Source organism: Haemorhous mexicanus, chromosome Z (assembly GCF_027477595.1).
Source record: "Haemorhous mexicanus isolate bHaeMex1 chromosome Z, bHaeMex1.pri, whole genome shotgun sequence".
NCBI lineage: Eukaryota > Metazoa > Chordata > Aves > Passeriformes > Fringillidae > Haemorhous > Haemorhous mexicanus.
Genome location: NC_082381.1, coordinates 64,435,172 through 64,459,487, shown reverse-complemented (window position 1 = coordinate 64,459,487; position 24,316 = coordinate 64,435,172). Strand labels below are relative to the sequence as shown.

Below are 24,316 nucleotides of genomic sequence, written 5' to 3'. Positions count from 1 at the left end.
GGACAGGTGCCACCAGCCCATCGGTGGTGAGGATGGCGTGGGTACCACGTCTGCCCAGGAGGCTGACCGCGGCACAGGTAGCGGGGCTGGCTGCCGCGGCGGCGGGCGGCGGCGCGGGTACCACACCCCGCCGCGGGCGGGGGCGGCGCGGGGTGCCCGCAGCCGTCATGGCGGGCGGCGCGGGGCGAGCGGCGGCGGCTCGAGGCGAATCAGCGGGAGTGCGTCAGCGGCGAGGGGCGGGGAGGCCGCCGGGGGAGATGATATCAGGCGCCGGGCTGCAGGACCGGGCGAAGCCGGAGGTGAGCGGGGGTGTGCCGTGAACGCTGTTAGGGAGCCCGGCCGCCTCCCCTTCCTTCTCCATTTATTCCCGCGCCGCCGCGGCAGGCTGTCCGGCCGGCTGAGGTGAGGCGCGGCGGGGTGTCGCGGGTAACCTGCCGAGGCGTCCCGCATCTCCGCAGCCTAGCCGGGCCCGGCCGGGCAGGACGCGGGGAGCGCTCGGCGGCCGCCCGGGGGCGCGGGGAGCGCAGCCCCGCGGGAGGCGATGGGCGGGCTGGGCTGGCCGCTGCCCCGCGGCCCCTCGTCCGCCGCGGACGCCAGGTGCCCGCCCGCATCCCCGCTCGCGTCGCGGCCGCCCTGGGCGCCGCTCTCCCGCCCCGGGGCAGTGCCTGACCCCGCCGCTGCCATCGCGGGGCGGGCAGGGCCGCGCCGGGCTGGCGGGCGGGGGGCGGAGGCGGCTCGGCCGGGCGGTGGGACCGGCCCGGTTCCCCCGCGGCGGGGGCCGCCGAGCTCGAACCCCCCGAGCTTCCCCCGGCCTTGGCGGAGCTTGCGGCACGCCGAGTTCGGTGTGAGTTCTAGCCCAGGCCACTCCGTGTTGGCCAGGACCAGCCATCTTTTGTGGGGTCTTCTATTGTAGCGTTGAAATTTACGTGTTATAGCTACACACACGTGTAAGAGCCATTTATATATCTATACACCGCTACGCATGTATGAAAACAGTAATTGCAATGCTACAGTTGCTGTCTCCCACAAAGATGGCTGTGTGTACGTGTGCAAATATATGTGGACACACGCAGTTGCACACGCACACACACTCTTATGTTTTCCTACATATGACGTGTAAGTCTTTTGCAATTTTATTTCGAGGTAGGGCTGGTTCATTCCTCTTAAAACATAGGGAAGCATCTTGCCTGAGATATCCATTGACGTAGCACTGCTATCTTGCCTATGACTGTTAAATGCAGCCTGGGAAAGTGGATTGCACTGAGAGCTAGAGCAAACGGTTTTACTAGCATTAGTGGAAAACAAAATATATTAACTCACCAATTTAATACATGTATTAATGCTCTATTTAGAGGAAACGATTAAAGAATTATACTTAAGCTCTTCTAAGCTGTGGAGTTTTCAGTTATTAATAATCAGAAATTTAGAAGCTTAACCTTTGGTGTGGAGACACCGTTCAGCTGATACTTGCTTTTTTGTGTACGTGCACACAGGAGGAGGGAACTCTTTTCTTGTTCTGCATAATTGCATTTGCACATTTAATGCATTGGGCTGTACCATTGGCCATAGCCTAGTATAGAGCCCACCAGTTTGTATGGGGAATAAGTATTGTGTCAGAGTGATCATTATAATAAAATCAGTGCTGCCTCACTGGAGGACCTATAAAAGATTGCTGCAGATTAGAGTGACCATGGATTTCCTCCTCCACCAAACTCTATAGGAACTGAGTGCATCTTCTCTCCGTTTCCTCAACCACACTGGTACCTTTTCTTGTTTAATTGACCTCCTCTAGGTACCAAAGAACGTCTTGATTTTTCTCTTGGTGGCTAGTGAAAAAAACATTTCATCACCTGTTTCACAGTGGAAAAATATTAGGGCAGAGAGTGGTTTATAAAATTAATGTTTGAATTCAAGTATTATTGATGTCAGTGAGCATCTCAGTTTCAACATTGTATTTTTTTAGCTGCTCATATAGTCAGGTTTTTAAGTGCTTTCCTTGTTTCTCCTTCTCCAGTCTGATGTTCATTATAATTTTCTTTATTAAAAATCAAATGGTTTACAGTGTCTTTCTTTCCTGTTGTGCAAGATGAGTAATTAGGATGGGATTCTACTGAACGTTTACAATATCTCTTTAACAATGTGTGATCCAGAACTCTTTTTGGAATGTTACATAACTAGACACTTTACAAAATGAATTGGAAAATACTCTTAATTTCTTCAGTATGCACATCAAGGAAGATAATATTTCATTGATTTAATAATCAAAAGAGTGGAGGTTTATGTGTGTGTGCAGGTTTTTTTCCTTTTCTAATGTCTGTTAGTGTTGTAAAGATAATACCACTCAAAATTATCTTAAAGCTCTTCTTATCCACAATTCATATAAACACAATTTGTTTTAAATAGTTGTACTTGCGTATCTAGTCCAGTGCAGGGTCTTTGCCAATGAAAGACAGAGGAACTTCATTTCTGTACTAAGGCTAACACTTATTATTGTTTTTTTTTTTCTTTTTCCCATGTTTGATACAAAATCACTAAAAGACAAACATGGGATTTGGTGGTGCTGGAGAAATTCTTCAGAGTAGAGGAGCCCTTCCATTGCTTTACGTTTTTAGATATGATAAGACTTGATATCTATCTCTGTTTTCTACCAATCAGGTAGTGGTGATCATTTAAAGCTGTTGCCAATTATGTTTCTAAACTGCAAGTACAAATGTGGCATTGGAGCTGAAGTGATATCCACTTAGGCTTATTTTCACATTGGCATTCCTTAAACATTTTTCCCTGCAAAATACTAGCTTCTTGTTTCCTCACAGATAAATACTTTACTCCTGACTCTCAAGGTTGCCACTTATTCATCACATTGTATCAACTATACATTCCAGAAAGCTACTGTCATCCTTTTGTCTGTGAATGTTTGGGGCAGCAGTGGTAGAGGTGTGCATTTCCCTTTGGAACTGCTTCTGGCTAATGAATGTCTCTCGGCTAATCATTTTGTAACCTGTTGGAAAACAGAAATTTTTTTTTTTCTCACAATAGAAATGGATTTAAAGAAATAAATAATTCAAGCAGAATTCAACCCTCCTCTCAAACTTACATTTCCCGGTGATGCAGTGTGGATCAAACAAGTCTGAGTGGAAAAGCCTGCTCTAATGTATTTCCTCTACTGCATTGTTTTAAACATAACCAAAATGGCATATGCAGTGTCTTTGTAGCTATTCTCTCATACTCTTGCAGCTTTGTCTGCTATTGCTGTTTTTTTTTTTTTTTTCCTGAACAATGGGATGTGACAGCATATATTTATTTAATCATTATAAATTTAGTTGGTGTTCTCCAGTGAGTGTCTGAGATTTCAGAGAAGCTTTTAAATATCTTGCTAAAATATGTTAAAGAATCCTGTCCCAAAAGAGTCATGAGCTTTCAAATCTTTACTAAAATCCCAATAAAATTAGTGAGAATTGTCAGGACTAACATATCTGTTTCCTTGCTTTCAAAGTGAACTGGAAAACCTACTACTGTTTTGAATGATAAGTCTATAAGTTCTAAATGATTCCTTGAACTGAAAATCTAGGAAAACCCATTTCTCTGAATTGTATACTGAACTGTGTGTTGTACAGTCATTCAAAGTAATAGTTTTGATTTTTGTTTTGTTTTCAAATGTGAGTTGTCTCTTTCTTTGTCTTATACTTTTTTTTTTTTGGTGTACATTAGCATTTTATATCAGAATACTGTAAGACAGGGCACCTCTATATTCATAGGGCTGGCATCTCTTGCCACTGCGTATGATTAGAAACTTTTTACAGACCAGGATGAACTGAATTCACTGTTACCCTTTCTTCTAGGCTCCATCAAAACATGTAAAATAAACGCGGTTAATTAGGTCTCTTTAATTCTGTGGATTACTGAAGAGAAAGAATAATCAGTAAAGGTGTGGTCTCTGTGCAATCAGTAGCCCCTGAGGCAGTGCTAGAAGAATACACCCAATTCAGAAGTTCTGGTGTGGCAGTGGCTGTAAGCCTGCAGCTGCACCAGCCTTTCCCCAGCACGGAGAATTTGTGAACTTCGAACAGTATGAAATGCTGTTTCACCCTAACTGGCTTCATGCTCCTAAAACACCAGGTGTAAAAATGTGAAGTGTGCTTGAGTTAGCAAGTGCTCTGCTAGAAGACTAGTCTTTTGTCTAGCTCTTTTGTAGCCCGCATATTCTGCAAATAGAAATGTTTCCTAGGTTGAATCATGCTTCTCATGGCTGTTGTAGAGTTAGGCAGCAAAAACCATAACTGGGGAATTTGGATAATTTGTGAGTTGATAATGATATAATAGTGGGGTTTTTTAACAATAGCAATGTAAATGTTACTACAGTGCAGCACAGACAACTTTATCGGATTTTAAAATGTTGGAAAAATTTGTTTCTTTTGACACCTCACCACTGGGAGTTTATGTTGTCAGCATTTAGTCTGAAGCTGCAGAAGAGAGTTTTTTTAAGGAGCAGGAGATAATAAGCTGATTCCTGGCAACTCATTCTTAAGCTGAGCACTGATTTAAGGTGCAGTGCTAATACTTTTTTCTACTAATACTAGTACTTTTTATTGTTGGGGTTTTTTGCTTGTTGAGTTGGGGGTTTTGTCTGTTTGTTTGCTTTTTAACAAAGTACTGTAAGGTGGTATGTTCAGAAGTATGAGTGGCTTACTTATGTTGTCCAAACCTACCACTAACGATCAAGCAATGTCTGCATTACCAGAGAAGACAAGTAACTGAAGCTTTTAAAGCAGTTTGTTTGTTCATTAGCTTGTTTTTTCAAAAATTAAAGTACACCTATAACAGATAGCCTAGGTATTAGAAGATGTAGCTTAAAAGTTCAAATCTTACAGGCATGTATTACAGAGAGAAGCAGGGGAAGTGCAGTGTGCTAACAGAAGCTTGTGAGTTCTTGGAATGTCAGGATGATTGCTGATGGAGACAAAGAGAGATGACACAGGGAGGAGGTTGTGTGTGAATTCCTTTCTGCTATTAGAGACATTCTTGCTAAAGTTTGCAGACATTGCAGATAGTGATTCCTGTAGTAACATGTTTAGTGATACCCTGTGGATTCACATTAATGGATGGGTTTTTATAATGTGGCCATCATGGGTTGAACAGAACCAGCAGTGGCTATACCCAGACAATTGTGGGAAACAGAAATTAACCATCCACAAGTGTAAGACTACTGAAATAAAAGGCAAACACAGAGCTGCTCGGAATCAATCTGCTGAGGATTTGTTAAATATTTGTTTGGATGACAAGGAAGTATGATTACTGGGGAGAAGAAGTTCATTTTGGGGAAGAGAAACGTAAGTCAGTTGATTCTGTCAGTCAGAACAGATTCTTGATTCTGATTCTGGGCAATGAAATATTCTGTTTGATGTTTTATTCCTCCTTTGTTATGAGGTCAGGATTTCTACACCAACAAATACCAGACCAAACTTTTCTTCCTGCTAAGCTGGAGCAGCTTACAAGATGTCTGACTCTTTCCTAGCTTTTTAAAGGCTTGCATATTATTTTGTTACTTGCTTATTTTTCAGAGGAGAGGGTTTACTTCTAATTTTCTAGTTTTAGTGCATATGTGCCTTTTTTCCATCCTTCTGAAGATGGGATGAGGAAGATAAACATAGTCGCTGCTGGCTACAACTGACAGAGCTAGACAGAGGCAGTCAGTTTTTGTGGCCTTTGTAATGCTGAGGAAGTAAAGGTGCTGTTTTGCGTGGACATAGCGGGCCACTTACAGCTATTACTGTTTTTGTGAGAATGGTCTCTGTCACCTGGGATGATAACTTGTAATATCTCTTCCTAACATGAGTGGGCTCAGACTGGGACTTTGTGAATATGCCTGCAAAGTTCATCATCTTGTTGTAGTTCATCATTTGTTGTGCAAAGAAGCCGAAATAACTTGCTACAGTTGGACACTGAGCACAAGTTGCAGGTAAAATTCAGAATTTCCTCATATTAAACATTGTTTTTTTAGGCATCTGTCATCTTCTGAAGATAATTGTAGTATTGTAGTATTGATAATTGAAGATACTAGATTTGGATCGAAAATTTCCTGATAGCTGCCTATTCCCTTTCTGGGAAAAATAGAAATTTTTAATCTGTGATAAGGTTTAAATACTCACTGCTCCAAATGTGTTATCTTTACCATCTTACTGCTTTCAGAATTCTGATCCTCAGGCAGTTGTAAGTAGTCCATAGGGCCATACAGTGAGAGTCTGGAACATCTCAATTCTGTGTGCCTGTTGGTTTGCAAGAAGTTTTATGTTCAGCTGGCTGACAAGGATTTCTTGTTGCAGCCTTGTTTATTTTCAATTCTGTGTCCAGGAACATCTCATGTTAATTCCTATTCCCCTTTCTGCATTTTCATTTGAATTGCCCACAAAACCAAGGCAGTCGCTGCTTTCTTAGTTTTATGCAGTTTTCCTAGTTGTAGGTCTCCTGCTGCAAATGACATTAAAAAGCAGGCAAAACCAGCAAAACCACCTACAGATAATTTAAACAAGGAAAAAGAGATTGCATACTACTTAACTGTTGAATTTTCCTGCGGCTTGTCTGCAGAAAGCCAGACTTCATATGGCATAGTTGTAGTTCAGACAACTGTTTTAGTAACTCCTTCAGTGTGGAGACTGTGATTGCAAAGATTAATCACCTGCTCCTCATTGTTAGTAGCCATAGACGCTATCACTTGAATTTCCATGTGGAATATCCTCGAAACAGCCAGGGAGAGTTGCTGTTCTTTGGCTGATGAGAAGCAACTCATTAGACTTTGCTAACACGTATCTGTGACTGCTAATCTAATCTGTGCAGCTTTGACGTCTGCCCCAGTTGTGGGGATAGGGGACGGGACAGTGCAGCCAAGCATTTTAAAAATAGATGCAAATGTGTACATAGGGTTACTGCAACTCCAGTCTCACTCTGGTTTTAGATTAGTTATGTTAGGCTTGATAGTCCACCAGCTGTCTACCCAGATTCAGTGGGTTTTGTTGTCCCTTTTTTTTTTTTCTCCTAAGTGTGTTCAAAAAAGAGCTTTCTTTATTGTCCTTATCTCTAAATTCACTAGATGCATTTATGAGATGGTCCTTGCAAACCAGTGGGATAATGTTAGGGGAGGATATGAAGGTTTGAAAATGGAAGGAGTTGCCATGAAGTGTGGGTTCCAAGTGGGAGTAAGAGATAATCATCTGATATCAAGCAGCAAATTAAGCTTCAGAATATTGCCTTGTTAGGTGCCTGGAGAAGCAGGAGGTAAACCTATGGAAATTATAGAAGAGGAGCAGGGGTAAGAGTAGTGTGGCTGTGTATGTTCCAGGTGGCCCATCAGCCACCTGTGAAGTGAGGCTGTGGGGGCTCTAAGTGATGAGGGCTATAAGAAGGTCATTAAAGTCTTTAGGAGCAGATGGTGTAAGGCCTAAACTGCAGAAGCAAAACTGGAGGGTACTGAGGATGGAGCTGGAGAGCTGCACACCAACAGCTTCAAACTGCTAAGGCATGGAAGGGAGAAAGACTAGTGACCAGAGAGGAAAGGTGGGTCATTAGGGGTATCTGCGTGGAGTTTGGTGTTATTTTCCTAGCCCCTAAACAGGTTTGTCATGTAGTAAAGAGAAGTTGGAGGAAAGTGGGAAATTAGAAAGAAGAGTGAGTGCTGAGCAGTGGAAAGATCAGATATCAGAGAGAGGCAGATTGATGAAGTAATAATCCCATCTTGCTGTATCTTTCTGTCTTGTTAAATATACATGTTCGTTATTTTCAAACACAACTAGAATGGTTTTCATTTTACATGTGGATGTAGTCACCTTGCATTGGAGTAGTAGAAAGGGGAGGCATGAAAGGTTTCTTAGTTTTCCAGATTTATTAATTGTGTTTATTTTGATCAGTGTCAAACACAGAATTTTAATTTAGCATAGGTCTGGCACATTTTCATTGTAGGAAACACTTGTGCATATTAGTTTCCAAAACTCCCTACTGAAGGAAGTGTTCTTCAAAAAAACCAGACAATAATCTCATTAAAATGTGAGACTGTAGAAAAATGTAAATAACAGGTTAGTAGTTTGTATACCTAAGAACTTAGTTGTTGATTAAATAAGCTATCTAATATAATATCTAATTTAAATCACATGAGTAAAATGCCAGTGGTGTTACACAGGTGGCTGATTTGGCATATGAGTAAGAATCGTACCTGCCTGAGGTGGGTTTGAGAGAGTAGTTGCGTGTCTTCTCATAATACTACCCTGTCACCTTTAATTAAAGAAATCAGATGCAAGTTTTTTTGTTTGATTGGTTTTTGTTGGTTTTGGTTTTTGGTTTTTTTTTAATGTGGAGGACTTTTCCTCTTTCTGTCTTTGTTCATGTTTCGTCTGATAAGAGAGTGCTCAAACCCAGCATTTAGAACTTCTGACCATAATTCTTGCTGGGGAATTGAATCCTGTATGTAGATTTCATAATTCTGTGCTATACATGTAAGCTACCTTGTGTGGCTAATTGATGAATGGAAAGGATTTGCTGGTTTTGTTTGTTTATTTGCATTCAAATCAACAGCTTTGATTTGTGTGTCTGAGAGAAAACCAGAGTTACATAAGCTGCTTCAAGGAGATTACAGGTAATATGGCTGGCATATTAATCCAGGGATCCTGGTTGATGTTGACAGCAATTTCTAGACACTGCCATGTGTTTCCTTAAGAACTTTCAATTTCTGATTTTGCAGGGTATGAACAGATATTGTTTGGGGTTTATGTCACTATAAACCAAACCAACAAACCAAAAATCTTATTTTGCCTTTTAAGGAAAAAATAGAAACCAGTGCAAATCTATCTGAGCTGTCAAGATCTTGTATTTATTGGCTTATAGTCTCAAAAAAATATTCTCAAAAGCTATACTACAGGGAAATATGCCTTACTGCTAATGTGTGGATCATGGTTTGAAGACTTGTTGTCCAACCTCCAAATTTGTGATTTAATGTCAGCATCCAGGACATCCCTCTGGCTGTCCTGAGCAGCCAAGACCCCTGCCAGGGGTCTCAGAGACCCTGGCACAGAGCCCAGAAATGCCTGTGGTTTTGATTATGACCCATGGAGCAAGTTACCAACCTTAGATGATCTGCAAGCCATGACAAATTAAGTAGAATGATAGTGAATTTAGCACGGGGTGGAAAAGTAGATTTTGGGGTTTCTAAAATGGAGATTCAGGGGGCAAGATGGAGGGATCTGGGCATGTCCTGCCTTTCTCCTTCTTCTGGGCCTCCATCTTCTGCTGCTGTTGGCACTTTTAAATTGGTTTAGAGTAGAAGCTCAGTGTCTAACATAGATGATAGGTATTGGAAAATAACTGTAAACATTGTATAGATAGTTTTTAGTGCAAAGACATAACACTGACCTGGGGGCAGGCAGAATACCGCTGACTGTCTTGCTGAGCAGACCTCGGCAGGACAGGAGAAAAGAATCTTATAGATAAGATACAATAAACAACCTTGAGACCGAGAACTGAAGAGCCCTGACTCCTTCTTTAAGCACTGGGCTGGGAAAAGAGACTTTCCAACTTTTCTCGGGGTCACTCTGACAAGCTAGAGACCCCAACAATTTAAACCCCAAGAAAACCTACCTCTAAATAAGTAGGTTATGTGAGTGAGAAAGACTTGAGTTGTCTGTTCAATGTGGCAGATCACTGTATGATTGTTGCTGCTTCAAGCTGATGCAGTTTTCAAGAAATCCTAGTAAACACTCTGTTGTTTAAAATTTTAACACCTCTTTCCTAAAGTGTGTTCCTCTTCCTACAGCCAATGTATGTAAGATTACAGATTAAAATTAATAGAGTTTTAAGAGATGCAAATGTTTATAAAACTCAAAAGCTTTGTTACAATAGTGGTCTAAATAGGTAATTATGGGACAGGTTTTGTCTATGTATTTCAATTATGTTGACTCATGATAAACCAAGTATGTACTCTCTTAAACATCCTTAAATGACTAATTATCTTAGCAGAGGTTTAAAATTTACTTATTTTTATAATAGAAAATTATGAACTTTTAAACTTAAGTATTTCTCTCTATTTAGAGAAATAAAAAAATTATTTTAAAAACAACTTATCTCAGTTCAAAGTATGTATTGTTGAATAAAGAAGAAACAAAATGTAAATACTGGGTGTATGTAACAGCTGGTAGTAAAAGCAAAGAAACATTTATGTAATTTGTCTGTTAATAGAATAACTGGTAAAGCAGCTTAACAATTCCAGTAGCAGCTGTAATGATTTTGTTTTGTAGTTGAAGCCAGAAGACTGAAAAGACTATTTCTTAAGAATTTAAAATTTTCTTACGACCTTTATGTAGTTTCACAGCTTTCACCAGACCAGCAACTGGATGCTGCAAGGTGGGAAACAAGAACAGCAAACTAGAAATTAGGTTCCTGCTGCTCTGATCAAGGTCGTTGCTGCTTTGGTGCATCCTCACTTTGGGCCTGGAGCCTTGCCTGGGACTTCTGCAGTCCTGTCTTGGCTTTGTCTGGAACTAGTGTATGTGTGGACATATCTGTTTAGTTTGGTTTTTATGTCTCTTTTCATGATGTGAGCCCAGGTGTAGCTCACAGCCAGTCTGGGAGGTTGTGGTAGGATCATGGATTCTATTTTTAAAACAGAACTTGGTTTATGGTGTGTGATGATTCATAGGAAATGGGTGGCAGTCATTGACGGGTTTGGTCATCCAGTGCTTCTGCACTCATTGAAATTGATCAAAGCTTGGGTCAGACACTACTGCAGTTTACTTTTTGTCTGAGTAGGCTGGTGCTTCATCACAGAACTGGACTTGTATTTGTATCCTGCAGGCTGGGTCTAAGTTGGTTTTCCTGGTTTAGCAGAAAATTTTGCAGGTTATGGCTTGAGCACCCTGGCACCTGTTCTCTAAGCTGCAAATCACTATTTTAAAAAAACCCCAAACAACTACTTAAATCATAATTATTTATTATTATAAACAAATTTAAATTTGAAGATTGTTCACCTGCATGATTATTTGTCCCAGTTATTATCTTATCTTGAAAAGGTCTTGGATGATTTTTTTTATTATTTCTTTTAAAAAAATTATTTTATTTTTTTAAGGAGAATGAGTTGTTCAGGTAAGCTGTCCAGTGTAAGTAACTGTGTATTTCCAGTACTTGTCAAGTTTTGTTACAACGTTCAAATATCTCATGATCTCAGCGAAGTATTTCTTACACTGGTCCTCTGAGATAATGATTATTTGTGTTTTGTAGAGGAGTTGAGGCAGATCACATAACATGTCTGTATTCACATTAAGTCTGTGCTAAAGCTGGAAATTTCTCTAAATCCTAATCTGTTAGCCTAACCAGTTAGACTCCACTTCCCCTGAGATAAAGACACCCAAACCCAGCTTTAAGCTGTATTTAAGCCCTCTGACATACTGTAAGAAATAACCTAGCTTTTGGGTTATTATCCTTCTGCAATTTTGTGTCATTCGTTATTGAGGAACTGCAAGGGGATGAATAGATCTCTTGATTCCTGCTCAAATCCACACATAAGCTGGAACCTGTGGGTACTGTGCATCTCTCATGCACTCTGAGATGAAATAGGAGTTGTAGATATAATTTATAATTAAACTAGTTTCCAATGTTGCTCACCTATTCCCTGGCTTTTCTTAACCTTAGTGCTAATAGTAATAAAGATTTTGTGAATAAAATGCCTGCGCTGCACAGGAATGTGTTCACTCATCCTGTTAAATGTGGTTTTTGTTGGCATTCCATGAATTGATCTGTTACCCTCTGGTGCTGCAGCTGTTCCTAAAAAAGGACATGCCATTCCTCATGTAATAGCTTGCATAATGCTGACAAGGGAGAAAGTCATACAATTCCACATTATAGCAAATAATGTTCTTCTGAGTTTATGACACAAAACCATTAATATTATTTTGCAAAATGATGAGTTTTTGAAGAGTGTAAGATTTATTTTCTTTCACTTGAAAAATGAAATGCTTAAGTTGTCGCATTTAAAAAAATAAAATTAATTTTCTTCCTTCCCCTCCAAACACACTCTTCTAACATGCTTTTATGTACAAATGTACATGAAAGCATATTATGTACTCATGATGAGTTTGGTTGCTTAGGGCTACACTGCATGTGCTCAGTCAGCCTGACTGTGTGCTAACCAATTGGAATGGTACCCCAGGAGCAGAGTGTGGCTGTGCAATGTGTGACAAAGATTTGACCTGACAGTTTTACAGTTGTGCAGTGCATAGAGGTTTAGAGCAACAAAAAGGGGCATGAGGAACTGCATGGTAGAGACCTGTGCTGTTCCTGCTGCCTCTGCAACAAAAATGTGTTAATACTCTAGTAAAAAAAATCCTGAAAAGTTGTTTTCTCCAGCCCTTTTTCTCTCTCCTGTTTTACTTGAGATTGGCTAGATGTGGAGGCATCTGTATTTTTACTTTGTTTAACATACCTACTGTCAAACCAACTGTGTTTTAATGAGGGATTAATATTAATTCATTGCTGTTGGAAGACATTTCATTTGTCTTTGGTAGGTTAATTTGCATTTCAAATTTGAGATGCTTGAATTTTGTATTGTTATCTGCTTCCTTGTGCTCTGCTGTAGATTGGCATGGAACATTCTTCTTTCATCACTTGTTTAATGCTTTTATTATAACTTAACTTTGTTACTGAACAGTTACTGATTTCTTCAGGGATGAGTTCAGTAGTGAACTTAAATGTGAACTGTTTCTCACCTCTTCAGCACAGAGACAAAGTACATCACACAAGTGTATGAGAACTTGTGACTTTACAGGTCTAATCTGCTGCATGGTGAAAAAGATTAATGTTTAGAAGGGGTGCTGAGTAGGTTTTCCTTAGTTTAGTCTTGAAAATTTCTCTGTATTACTTTCTTTTTCATAGCATGTTCTCTGTAACTGCTGCAAAAGGAATAGTCAAAAAATGACTACTGGGAGCAAATAAAGGGCGAATAAGAGCAAATAAAATGTAAATGTGCCATGACAAATTAGGTAGCCCAAATAGCAAACAGAAAAGAGATCTGTGGGTGATTTTGAGGGTAATTTAATGAATGCAGTAATTAGGCTTTTTTGCTTTTAAGCCAAGAAATGGTTGCTGCTTTTATTTTCATAGTGGTGTAGTGGTTGGAACTCAGATAATCTATTGGATTTCTTATTACATGTTTTCTGCTTTGGTCCTTCATTGTTTTATTCCAAAAAAATGTCAGGAATTATTACCTAGAGGCCTAAAGTTATAGCTTCAGGCTTAAAGTTTTAGCTTCTGGCTTCTTTGTCTGTTTGTCATGCAATAATGGAACCTCAGCTCAATTTCTTTGCTAACAGCAGAGTTATCTAAGCACTTAGGTATTTGTTTAGTAATAGAGGGGGGTTACCCTTTCTGCCAGCATACAGAAAATTAAATTTTGTGTTTTTCATATACCTGTATTCCTTTACAGCTGAATTTACCTTGCCTGTTGCAGTTAACACGATGGCAAAGCCTCATCTTCTTGTAGAAGTAGTGTCATGTGATCTTATGCTTCTCCTTGCAATACTGCACAGACTTGCCTATCAGCATAGTCTGTGCAGTATTGCTGGTGTGTTTGAGAACTGTAGTATCTGCAGGCAAGCCATATCTGCTAGAGATAAAGAGGCTGAGGGTGGTTGAATTTCACCCCTGACAGCAGCTCCTCTGTCTGCTCTGCATTGCTGCTATGTTCAAAAACATGCACACCTCACCTTTGGCTCTGGAAATCATTTTGCTTGCAAACAGGAGGAGCCAAAGGAGTTGATTGTTAGCAATAGCAAGGGCAGCCCTGAAATGTGGGAAGAAACAGGTGGAGAATTACAAGATACAGTGAAGTGTCTGATAGGGTCAGTGGGCAATAGTAGAAGGAATGTGAGAGACTGGAGAGGAAGGCAGGAGAAAATGCAAATAACAGTTGAGAGGAAGGAATTACCTGAATTTGAAAGGAATTGGTTCTGAGGAATGCACATGTATGTCTGAACAGTAGCATTCATGGAAAACATTAGTGTTTTCATCAGCAACAGTGTTAAAGGCAGCAGATGTATATGCCAATGAAGTCATGTCCAAGTTCCATTTTAACAGGGGAAAAAAATCTCTTCTGTAGAAGGAGCCACCTCTTCTCTCCAATCAACTTAGTACTAGCATATTATTGCTGTTTAAAAGCCTTCAAAATGTAGGCTTTTAATTTCTACTCATTGAGTCAGAATGTTGTTTCACCCTTGATTTACCTGTGTCAGTAGAATAATGAGTGGTGGATTAAATAGGGGAACTGAAGGTAAAGAGGAAAAAAAAATCGTTGCATACTAAGATTTAAAATAAAACTGAAAAATAAGCCTCCATAGTGAAGACTAGGAATCATAAAACTTGTATGAAAACCCTTTTGTGATGGGTTCATGGGAGCTGAGAAAGACAGAGTAAGATCCCTGTGTTCCTCCAGGACACCAGAGCAGGTTCTCACGAACTTGTGTTTGTTCATGCTTCTGAGAGTTTGAGTCATAGCTTTAAAGCAGCTGAGGGGTATCTTTCTGTGTATAGTTTTATAGAGCTGGAAAAGCCTTACCTGAAGACCACACAGTGGATTCCAGGAGCTCTTGCTCATTTTAATTTCACACTGTTTTGACAAGGAAAATTTCAATCTTAGAGCTTTTTAGGAGTTATTGCCACTATGGTTTGGCTTCAGTGTTATAGCCTTGTCTTGTCACCTCCTTAAAGTGTCTCTCTTTAGTCTGTTGTGGGCTTTTGTTTTTAATGAGCTTGTGTAAGTTTCTGTTCACAGCTGAAATGCTTTTGGAAACAGCCATCTGTTAAGAACACTAACTGGACAGTTGATGAGAAAAATCCTGAGCAATGTTTTGGCTTCTTCAGAGATGGATTTAAGTGCAAAGTCTCAAATTAACTCCATCTTGTTATCATCTGGGTGGTTTACTTTTTTTTACCACCTAGTTATAACGTGACTGGTGACATCAAAAACATAATCTGGGAGGGAGATAGAATGAAGTCTGCCACCTCAAAGCAGAATGTACTTGTGCAAACATGAGGCTTGTATTTTGGAAATCTGCCACAGCAGAGGTCTAGGGGGATCTATAGGCTAATCTCATTCTTTTCTGCTTAGGAGCACAGATTTGATTCTTTTACAAGTCTGGGTGTTATTGGTCACCATCCTAATTAATTGTAAATGATGGAGCATTTCTCTTTTCTGTCACAGATATAGAGTCAACAGCAGAGTGTGGGTGTTCAACAGCAGAGTGTGGGTGTTCAACAGCAGAGTGTGGGTGTTCAACAGTCATATTTACATCTGCATTGTATGTCTCAAAGTACCTACATTAATAATGTTGCTTTATTTCTCAAGAGCATGTCATTCCCTGTGGATATATTGAACAATTACAGTCATGAGGAATTGGAGAACTCAGCAGAGGACTACCTCTTTGACCTTCGGTGGGGGAATCCAAACTCACCTGAATTCTTTTCTCTGCCAGACCACCGCAAGGTAAAAACCAGCAAATGCATTAGTACTGGTGTTCTTAATATCCTTATAGATCTAAAATTTAAGATATCCAGTCCTATTGAATTTCAGAACTATTTTATTAAAGCTTTCATATTTTACAAGTTCAATTTTTTTCACTCTGTAACTAGGTTTAAATCTGAGTTTCCGTTACTGTGTGCTGCTTCTAGGCAATGGATCTGTATATTATGAGCAATTTTTAAAAACCTAAGAAAACCCAACCTGACTATAACTTTAGGTTTTCAACTGATGAATCAAACCTCATCCATTCTCAAAAACCTGTCATCACTAAGGGGTTCATGATTTACTTAAGCTAACTGGCTCTTTTTTTATCTCAGTCCTACCGTGTTTTTCATGTTTGGGTTCAAGTTTTGATTAATAACTTCACTAATTTCAAAAGTGGTTCTTTTTTCTTTATCTGAAATATTCCGTGCTGCTGTTGATCTCTAGTAGAGAATAGCTGTGATGCTTTTATGTTTTAAACACTTATCCCTTGTGTGATGAGTTGGTCAGTGTTGATTCTGTCCAGACAAATGCTTGTATTAGAAATAGTACCAATAAAACCAGCAGTGTGTATATCTTTAATGAAAAGTAAGTGAGCTGAGAGGACTTTCTGTGGGATCTAAAGGTCAGTGCCACAGATTCCTTGGCAGAATCAAAGTCCTGCATTTATGCAAGTGCTGTATGCCTAGATGATTTCTTCTATTAACCTCCTCATTTGTGACAATGGCATGTCATAATCTTCCTAAATTTGATAAGCAAGTCTGTCTACCACACCATTCATGTCTGTCAAGTTTTGTATACATTAATTTAATAATAGAAGCACATGAATTTAAATACCAAAATGCGTTTCCACAAAGTTACTTGATTCCTTAAAAGAAGATTTTTTTTTGACCCTTTCCATATTTTTTTTCTGAGGAGGAATATCAAGTAGGCAACTTCAGAATTCCTAACATGTGTGTAACTTCAGGGAACAAAACCCTTTTGAATTTGCCTTCCCGCTGTAGCACATTAGAACTTATTAACAAACAGTGTTTTGCTGTGCCAGCTTGTTTCAGTGCTTGACTGACTGCCTCATTCTTGTGTTGGTTTGACAGCTTGCACAGTTGGGAGGATTGAAGTGAACATAATGCTGGCTCCTTGCACACCTTAATTCAGTTGCACACACAAATGCAAACTGTCAGCAGAAAAGAGCTGCAAATTACTGTAGCTAAATCTGCCAGAGCTTGAGAGTCAGAGCTCTTTAGATGGAGTTTGTCTCTAGGAAGATGGGGAAGATGTGGCTGAAGAAAGGACTGAAAGAAAGGCTTGTCTTTTTCAGCTAGCTGTTAAGGATTTGATTTTTAATATTCTTCTTTTTTACCTTGATAAACATTCTCTGTATTTTACTACTGTTGTTTAGTAAAAGTCTACTGAAATATTGTACATTTTTCTTGCAGGTTCCTATTACCTTGACATCTGTGTGCTTTGTTCCTCTTTATGGTCAAGAGCAGACACACAAAGTTCTTGCACTGTTTCCACCATGGGACTCATTCACAGGTTTCATTTCAAATTTTTTATCTCTTTATTGCCTTTTTATTTTTTTGTGGAAAATGCGTGTAACCAGGCCCTTGCTCATTTCATGCTACTGTGTAGCCCATTACTTTTCCATTGTGCATTTGTTGTTCCCCGTCTTTTTGTTCACATGCTGTTATTTTTTGTGTGTATTTGTATACACGAGTGCTAGAACTTCGCATGCTAATCAGATCAGAACTGGACCATTGAATTCAAAAGATACGTAGCAAAATAATGTGGTGCTTTTCTGGACCATAGTACAACATGTATCTCTTGATCTCTTTATGTATGTTTCACCTCTCCAAAAGGTATTTATTGAACATTCTTAGAATCCATTAGTTTGCACATGAATTTAAATGCTCTTTATTAATAGTGATTGACCAGAGTCGTGTGTAAATTTGTCTTTAGCTTGAAGTCCTAGCATAGCTCTGGCTGAGATTATGGTTTTTGTGGGTTTTCTCCTCCCATTTTTCCTCCCTTCTTCCTCCCTTTCCAGCTCTCCATGTTTCTTTCTTCCATTTAATGCCTTGTATATGATTGCCAAGTATGCCACAAATGCCTATATATCATACTCTTCCTCACTGCTGCTCAAATGGCTATCATTTACGTTCATCTACCTTCCTAAAACTTGCACAGTTTCAATATTAGTATCTATTAGCCACCCAATAGTAAAATACACATATGAGTGAGACTTATCTTGACAGGCAGTTTTCAGTGGAAGATGTTAGAGCATAGTGTTGAAGGGTAGTGCTTATGCCTGAAAAATAGTTCCTGTATATCATACCACAAAAAAAAAACCCCAAACGAACAAACAAACAAAACCCCCCTAGTGTTTATTAATCTCAGCTATCATAAAAGGTTTTGGACTCAAGAGCATTTATATGGGTGGGGTGGACAGTGCCCTGTTGGTTGTGCTGAGGTAGTAGGAACTACATTACTATAGTGCCATCTAGAAGATGCCTAATGTGATTACTACATTGTTATTCCTGAGTATTTAGCAACTTTATTGAATATGTTTCTTTTGGAATGGTAAGAATCACTAACTTTTTATTTCCCTTGTCTCTTTCAAGCTGTAGCCCTGTATCTTGCTGACCAGTGGTGGTCAATTGATGACATTGTGAGAACATCTGTCCCTGCTAGACAGGGGCTTCATCAGGTAAAGCGCTCCAACACCCACCTAGCAATTAATCCTGTACTCCAAGATAATGGCAAATAGATAGTGTGCAAGATATTACATGTTTTAATTTAATTTGGAAATGAGAGGGCTGTTGCAAGGGAATAGAGGAATAGGTACAAGGGGGAAAGGAACCTCAGCGTGAAGATAGAGTCTGGAGCAAGAATGACCTTTGTACAGCAGCTTCATATGTAGATAACTTAGATGTTAGCTGTGCTACCCTTTTTTCTCTTTATTCTTTAGAATATTGTGATCTGGTTATGCTGAAACATTTTGGTAGAATAGTGCATTGTACCATAGCAGTACCTATTGATCTTCTCAGGAGATTAGTAAACCAAAAATACTGTCAGGAATGTGTTAACAGAAGCAAGTTGGAGCTGGTGGCTTGCAGTGGCAATACATGAAGTTTGGAAAAGTAAGTTGCCTGGTATCTGCTTTGTTGCCCATCATTTACCTTTGTTACCATTATTTAACCCTATGTAGCATGGAGTTTTCCAAAACTGGAAATCTGTGTTCTTCCAAGGGTGTAATTTATATCTGCTCCTGGAATATGGGAATTTGTCTTTGATATTTGCAATTTTAAAATTTTTTTCTTGAGAGTTTGACATGTATCCTGGCTTTCCACATAATTCTTAATGGTAGGAAAATCAGGAAAGCCAAATCTTTTACAAGGGAGGTAGCTGAGACTAAGCATTGGAATAGATCATGGTTCCTCCTTCCTTCACAATAAGTACAATAGTGGCCAACTCAAATTTCATATATAAAAGGAACCCTATAAGATAGATAAAAGGATATTTAATTCCTTATTTCATGCCACAGAAACTGTTGTAACAAGTTTTTTCACTGCATCGTGTCCTGTTGCCTGCCACTCCATCAGGAGTGATTGAGTGTGCCAAGTCCTGCCACACTGAGGCTCATCATTTCTCCTTTGTAAGACTTCAGTTACCTGCTAGCCTGGGAATTCTGAGGCTGATGTACTGCTGTTGTGTTTGGTGCATGTTTAAGTACAAGGATAGGTTTGAGTTAGATCATAATATTCTCACTCCACTGCCCTTCTCCCAGATTTTACACATTGGATTGAGAGTCACATTGAAGACATGAAATATCCTCTGTGGCTCTGATTTGTGCTTAACCCACTGCAACTTCTGAGCATCTTCTTGCCTTATAACAAACCTCAGAGAGTCACCCTGCTTTAGCACTTAAAGCCTTCCCTTGAAATCTGTCTGCAGCTGTGTTACATAAGGTCTCTCATGTATGGGTACCAACTAATCTGACCAATCTTCTGAAATGTTTTCTCTGTGTTCCCGTAGGTGAAGTCTGTTGGAGAGAGAGTTGTTCTCTATGTTCTAAATCGAATTATCTATCGAACACAAGAAATGGAAAGAAATGAGGTCCCATTTCTCTGTCATGGTAGCAGCCATTATGCTAAGATCATGTGGAAAAAAGGAGAGGCTATTGGGTTCTATTCTGTTAAACCTACAGGTAGAACATTTGAGGATTGTGGGATTTGGGAATTAAAGGGGAGGAGATAGTTGTTTGAAGAATATTGTATTAGTAGGCTTTATAAGCCTTGCAGGCCTAATTGAATTGCTGTTTTCCTGCAGTCCTAAGAGATCAGATGGCTGTTAAAATTTCTAGCTGAAATAATTACATGATTTAGCAATATAAGCTCTTAGATGACGTCATAATTACAAAATGTATTTAAAACTGCAAGAAACTTGGTATACCCGACAGCATTTTTTTCTTCTCTAGAACAATTATTTACACTTGGATTGGACTTGAGTTAGCCCAAATGGAAGGTTTTTCTTTCCAAAAAATTTCAAAATTTCACCCGTGTTTGAATGTGTGTAGTACTCTCCAAATGAGTAGCCAATGTGGCAAAGATCACTCTGTAAACAGATGTTTTGAGGAGTGGTGGAGCTCTTCAAGCATCCCAAAGGGTACCCAAGTAATTTAACCTCTCTGCTCAAGTTTTCCTTGCTTGAAAAACGAAAATACTAATAGAATCATAGAATGATTTTGGTGGGAATGGACCATTAAAGATCATCTAGTTTCAACCCCTGCCCCAACCATGGGCAGAGCCACCTTCTACTAGACCAGGACCCCATCCAGCCTGGCATGAGCATGGGATGTGGCATTCTCTGCGTCAGAGTTTGAACACAGTTTGAACATCCCCTTTCAGGGATGGGGCATTCACACCTTCTTTGAGCAACCTGTCCCAGAGCCTCACCACCCTCATGTTACCCTCACAGTAACACATTTCTTCCTGCTATCCAATCTAAATCTACCCTCCTATGGCTTAAGGCCACTGCCCCCTTATCCTATCACTACGTGACCTTTTAAAAAGTCCCTCTCCAGCTCTCCTGTAGGCTCCTTTCAGGTGCTGAAAGGCCACGATTAGGTCGCCCAGAGCCTTCTCTTCTCCAGGCTGAACAACCCCAGCTTTCCTCACGTAAGCAGTGCTCCAGCCCTCGGATTGTTTTCATGGCCCAAAAAGAAGTATGTCCATGGGTCCTAAAAAATACAGGGTTGCAAAGACTAACTAAAGGGTTGTATAGACAACTTTGTTTCTCATTGGCCTTCTCAGAGAAGAGGGCAACTCTTTGCCATTGTTCAGATTTGCTGAAGGGCCTGAAAACGGATTGGCTATTAATGGACTGTTTTAGTGCCGTTATAATGCCATCCTTTTCTCACTGTTGAGTTCATAGCTACCCTAGGAATCCTCTGATAATGAAGTAACTATGAGTTGTCACCGTTTGATCCATGTTTATTTAATTTAATATATTGTTTAAGGGAGAATTTCAGTGTAAAATGTCCTAACATTATTTTGTGTCTTCATTTAAAAAACTAGAATCACTGTTTCAGTCTTTAAGCAAGAACTTAATTACTTTTCAAATTTGTCCTGAGAAGTCCTGTAATCAGCATAAAAGCGTAATTAAATAATTTTGTTTTCTCCTATTTCCTCCTCCACATTTCAGCTCCATTTTTACGAGTTTTCAATTAGAACTGTATAGTGAGATTTCAAAGTGAGCCTTTCCTCTCTGTCTTGTCTATTCTTTTCTGGTGCTACAGACTTTTTCTGTTCCGTTATTCCCTTGGTGAATCTTGGAAACTTACTCAAAAAAGTTAATAAATGACGAATAGATTTATTTTATTTATTTTTATTTATTTTTAATAAAGTTATAAATTATTTGATATTTTTCTAACTTATAAAAGTATTTATTTAAATATGCTTAAATCCATGCTGCAGCATGTCTTAAATCCATGCGGCAGCATGTCAGTCAGCATGCAGTTATGTCATCCATACTGATGGATATTTTTTCCCTCCGATTATATCAGGAAGTGTTAGTAGCTCTCTTCTTCATCAGAAGTATAAGTTGCCAGTGCTAGACACAATGTTTGTTAGAAAGAAACATCGTGGGAAAGACTCTGGGTTAATCATGTTGGAAGACTTTGTGGATTCCTTTACTGAAGAGTCTCTTGGCCTACGATACCCGCTGTCACCTTTCATGTATACAGGCAAGCTGTCTAAATTTTTCTTTTGATCTCTTTTGTGGTTTCTTTTCATGGCCAAATGAGTATTGTCATTCAACCTCCATGTCTGGGGCCTTGCCCTCAGGTTCTACATTCAGTTTTCTGCACATTGGTGGAGGCTAAAAATCCTTATTTGTGTAAGATGAAGTAGTTCCTGATTCAATTTTTAATCCTCTGTGTAAAAGTAGATTATTTGAACTCTGTTGGCTTTCTGCTGCTGTGAAGTTTACCACTGTCCCGTTTCCCCCACCAAGTAGCATGGGCTGAGGTGTTTCTGTGTGCCATTTAATGTCTGTCTGCCTTGTAGCACCTTTTTCTTGCTCCTGCCTAAACCTCACGAGGTTGTTTAATTCATGCTTTCTCTGAATTTCTGGTGAAGAGGACATACTAGGCTCTGCTCTCACTTACTAATCAGAAGGCACAGTTCTAAAACACAAGGAAAACACATATGGTTCTTCCATTAGCAACCTAAGAGGGCTATGTCATGCAGGAAATTACATGAATTCTGGACTTGTGTTCTTGGAACTGTGTTCAGACAAGAAGTACATTTCTTTTGCCCTGTTTCTCAATGCATGCTTGTTCTAAGGCCTTTTGCCAGGGTTCTTTCTATGAACATTTTTATCTGGCCTTCTTAACCCGTAGAAATTTTCTGATTTTTGAAGCACCACGGTCTGTCACTGGATCTGTTAAGAACTAATTGTTAGGCTTCAATTCCTTGAGCAGAATTTAATGACTAATTCATTTTCATGACACAGTGGGGATCTTGTGCTCTGAAATTGTGTATCAGTATTGAACCTGGTGAAAAAATGGTAGCCTTTTCTAGCAAAGACCAAAGAATAGCGTCCAAGCATGCATGCCTCTTCACTTGTATGTTTGATACAGATATAGAGAGAAAAAAGATGGAAGGACAGCAGTGCAGAAAATATTCTGGAAGTGAACAGTGATTAACCATTCAGTGGTAACATATTAACACTCCCAGAGAGTGCTTGTCACAGCTGCCTAGAGAGTGTGAGGGGACAAAAAGCACTTGATTGCATCCTCTGCTTAAGAACCCTTCTGTTCTGAGTTTGGTTTTGTAGTTGGCAGGAACAGTAACTTAGTGAGGTTTCAAAAATCTCAAGTGGGTACTAGGAAAAGAAGAAAATGCCCTTCATCTTTGTTTGCAGTTTAAGATAATAATGGAAAGTATTTTGACCTATATTAAGAATGGGTTAATTAGGAAAGATGTATAGGGTAAAGCAAAGTTTATTTCAGACACAACTATTTTGTTGAGCAGTTCTTTCTGTTGTTGTTTGTGTATGATGGTAGATTGCAAAATAATTTGATTTTAGATAAACTTTAAATCTGAGGTATAGCTGAGTATATGGTATCTATAATATAGTGTTTTTTCTTGTGTTTGCTCAGCTTGTAAGCAGTACCTTGAGAAGTACCCTGGGGATAAAAACCTTTTGTGGCAAGTGGAGGGAGGAGGAGAATGGTTCCAGAAAAAGTCTATTATGTCTATAGTGCAAAACGAGAATCTCAGAATTGCAGGTATGGATGCTTTGTTTTGTTGTTTTCTGACACTTTGTAAAAGTTGAACAAATACTGTACAAGAGTGACTTTTGTGAACACTGTGTAGAAACTAGCAGAAAGATTTCTATTTGTCCTGAGACCTTTGAGATCATATTTGGAATGGTGTCATATTTTAACCCCAGCTAAGTGACATGCAGCTGCTTGTTCACCCTCTCCTCCCCCAGTAGGATGGGAAGAAGGGTTTGGAAAAAAAAAAAGTAAAACCTCTGGGTTGAGATAAGGACAGTTTAATAATTAAAATAAGATAAAATATAATAATGAAAAGGAAGACAAAACCAGATAAATAAAACCCAAGAGAGAGAGAAGTGTTGCATGGTGCAGTTGTTCACTACCTGCTGACAGATGCTGAGGCAATGGCCAAGCAGCCCTTTCTAGCCAGCTGTCCCCAGTTTATATACTGAACATGATGTTCTGTGCTGTGGAATATCCCTGTGGCCAGTTCAGGTCAGCTGTTCTAGCTGTGGTCCCTCCCATCTTCTTGTGCACCTGCTCACTGGCAAAGCATGGGAAACTGAAAAGTCCTTCACAAAGGGTAAGCACTACTCAGCAGCAATGAAAATAGTGCGGCATCATTATTCTCATATTGAATTCAAAATGCAGCACTGTGCCAGCTACTAGGAACAATAATAATTCTATCCCTTCTGAAAGTGGGATGATATCCACTCCTTATTTTCTGTATTTTTTATGTCATATTATTCTAATTTTTATATTAGAATAATAATTCTATCCCTTCTGAAAGTGAGATGATATCCACTCCTTATTTTCTGTATTTTTTATGTCATACCTGGGTTCTGTCCTTTGCAGTTACCAGTTACTCTGACACTGTTGCCTTTCCTGTCTTCAGATACATACACAGGCATCACACGCGTGTATCATTGCCTGTGGGCCATCCCTCTAAAATGTCTGTTGGGTTCCTTTAGTCCATGACTTTGAGTTCCATCTGTTGAACCAGTCTT

At 39.6% G+C, this 24,316-nt stretch overlaps 1 protein-coding gene across 2 annotated transcripts in view; it reads left to right on the top strand.

The window, feature by feature from the left end:
* The first annotated feature begins 247 nt into the window (after positions 1–247).
* Positions 248–24,316, top strand: part of FAM169A (family with sequence similarity 169 member A) — a 39,413-nt gene continuing 15,344 nt past the window's right edge. The window contains exons 1-7 of one of the 2 annotated variants that reach the window (XM_059836483.1): positions 248–299; positions 15,371–15,508; positions 16,963–17,062; positions 18,148–18,233; positions 19,562–19,733; positions 21,591–21,770; positions 23,190–23,318. In XM_059836483.1, coding sequence (XP_059692466.1) covers positions 258–299; positions 15,371–15,508; positions 16,963–17,062; positions 18,148–18,233; positions 19,562–19,733; positions 21,591–21,770; positions 23,190–23,318 — 847 coding nt within the window. In that variant the 5' untranslated portion in view covers positions 248–257. Of the gene's footprint in view, positions 403–15,370; positions 15,509–16,962; positions 17,063–18,147; positions 18,234–19,561; positions 19,734–21,590; positions 21,771–23,189; positions 23,319–24,316 lie in introns of both variants that reach the window. The other variant, XM_059836484.1, reaches the window with a different exon arrangement.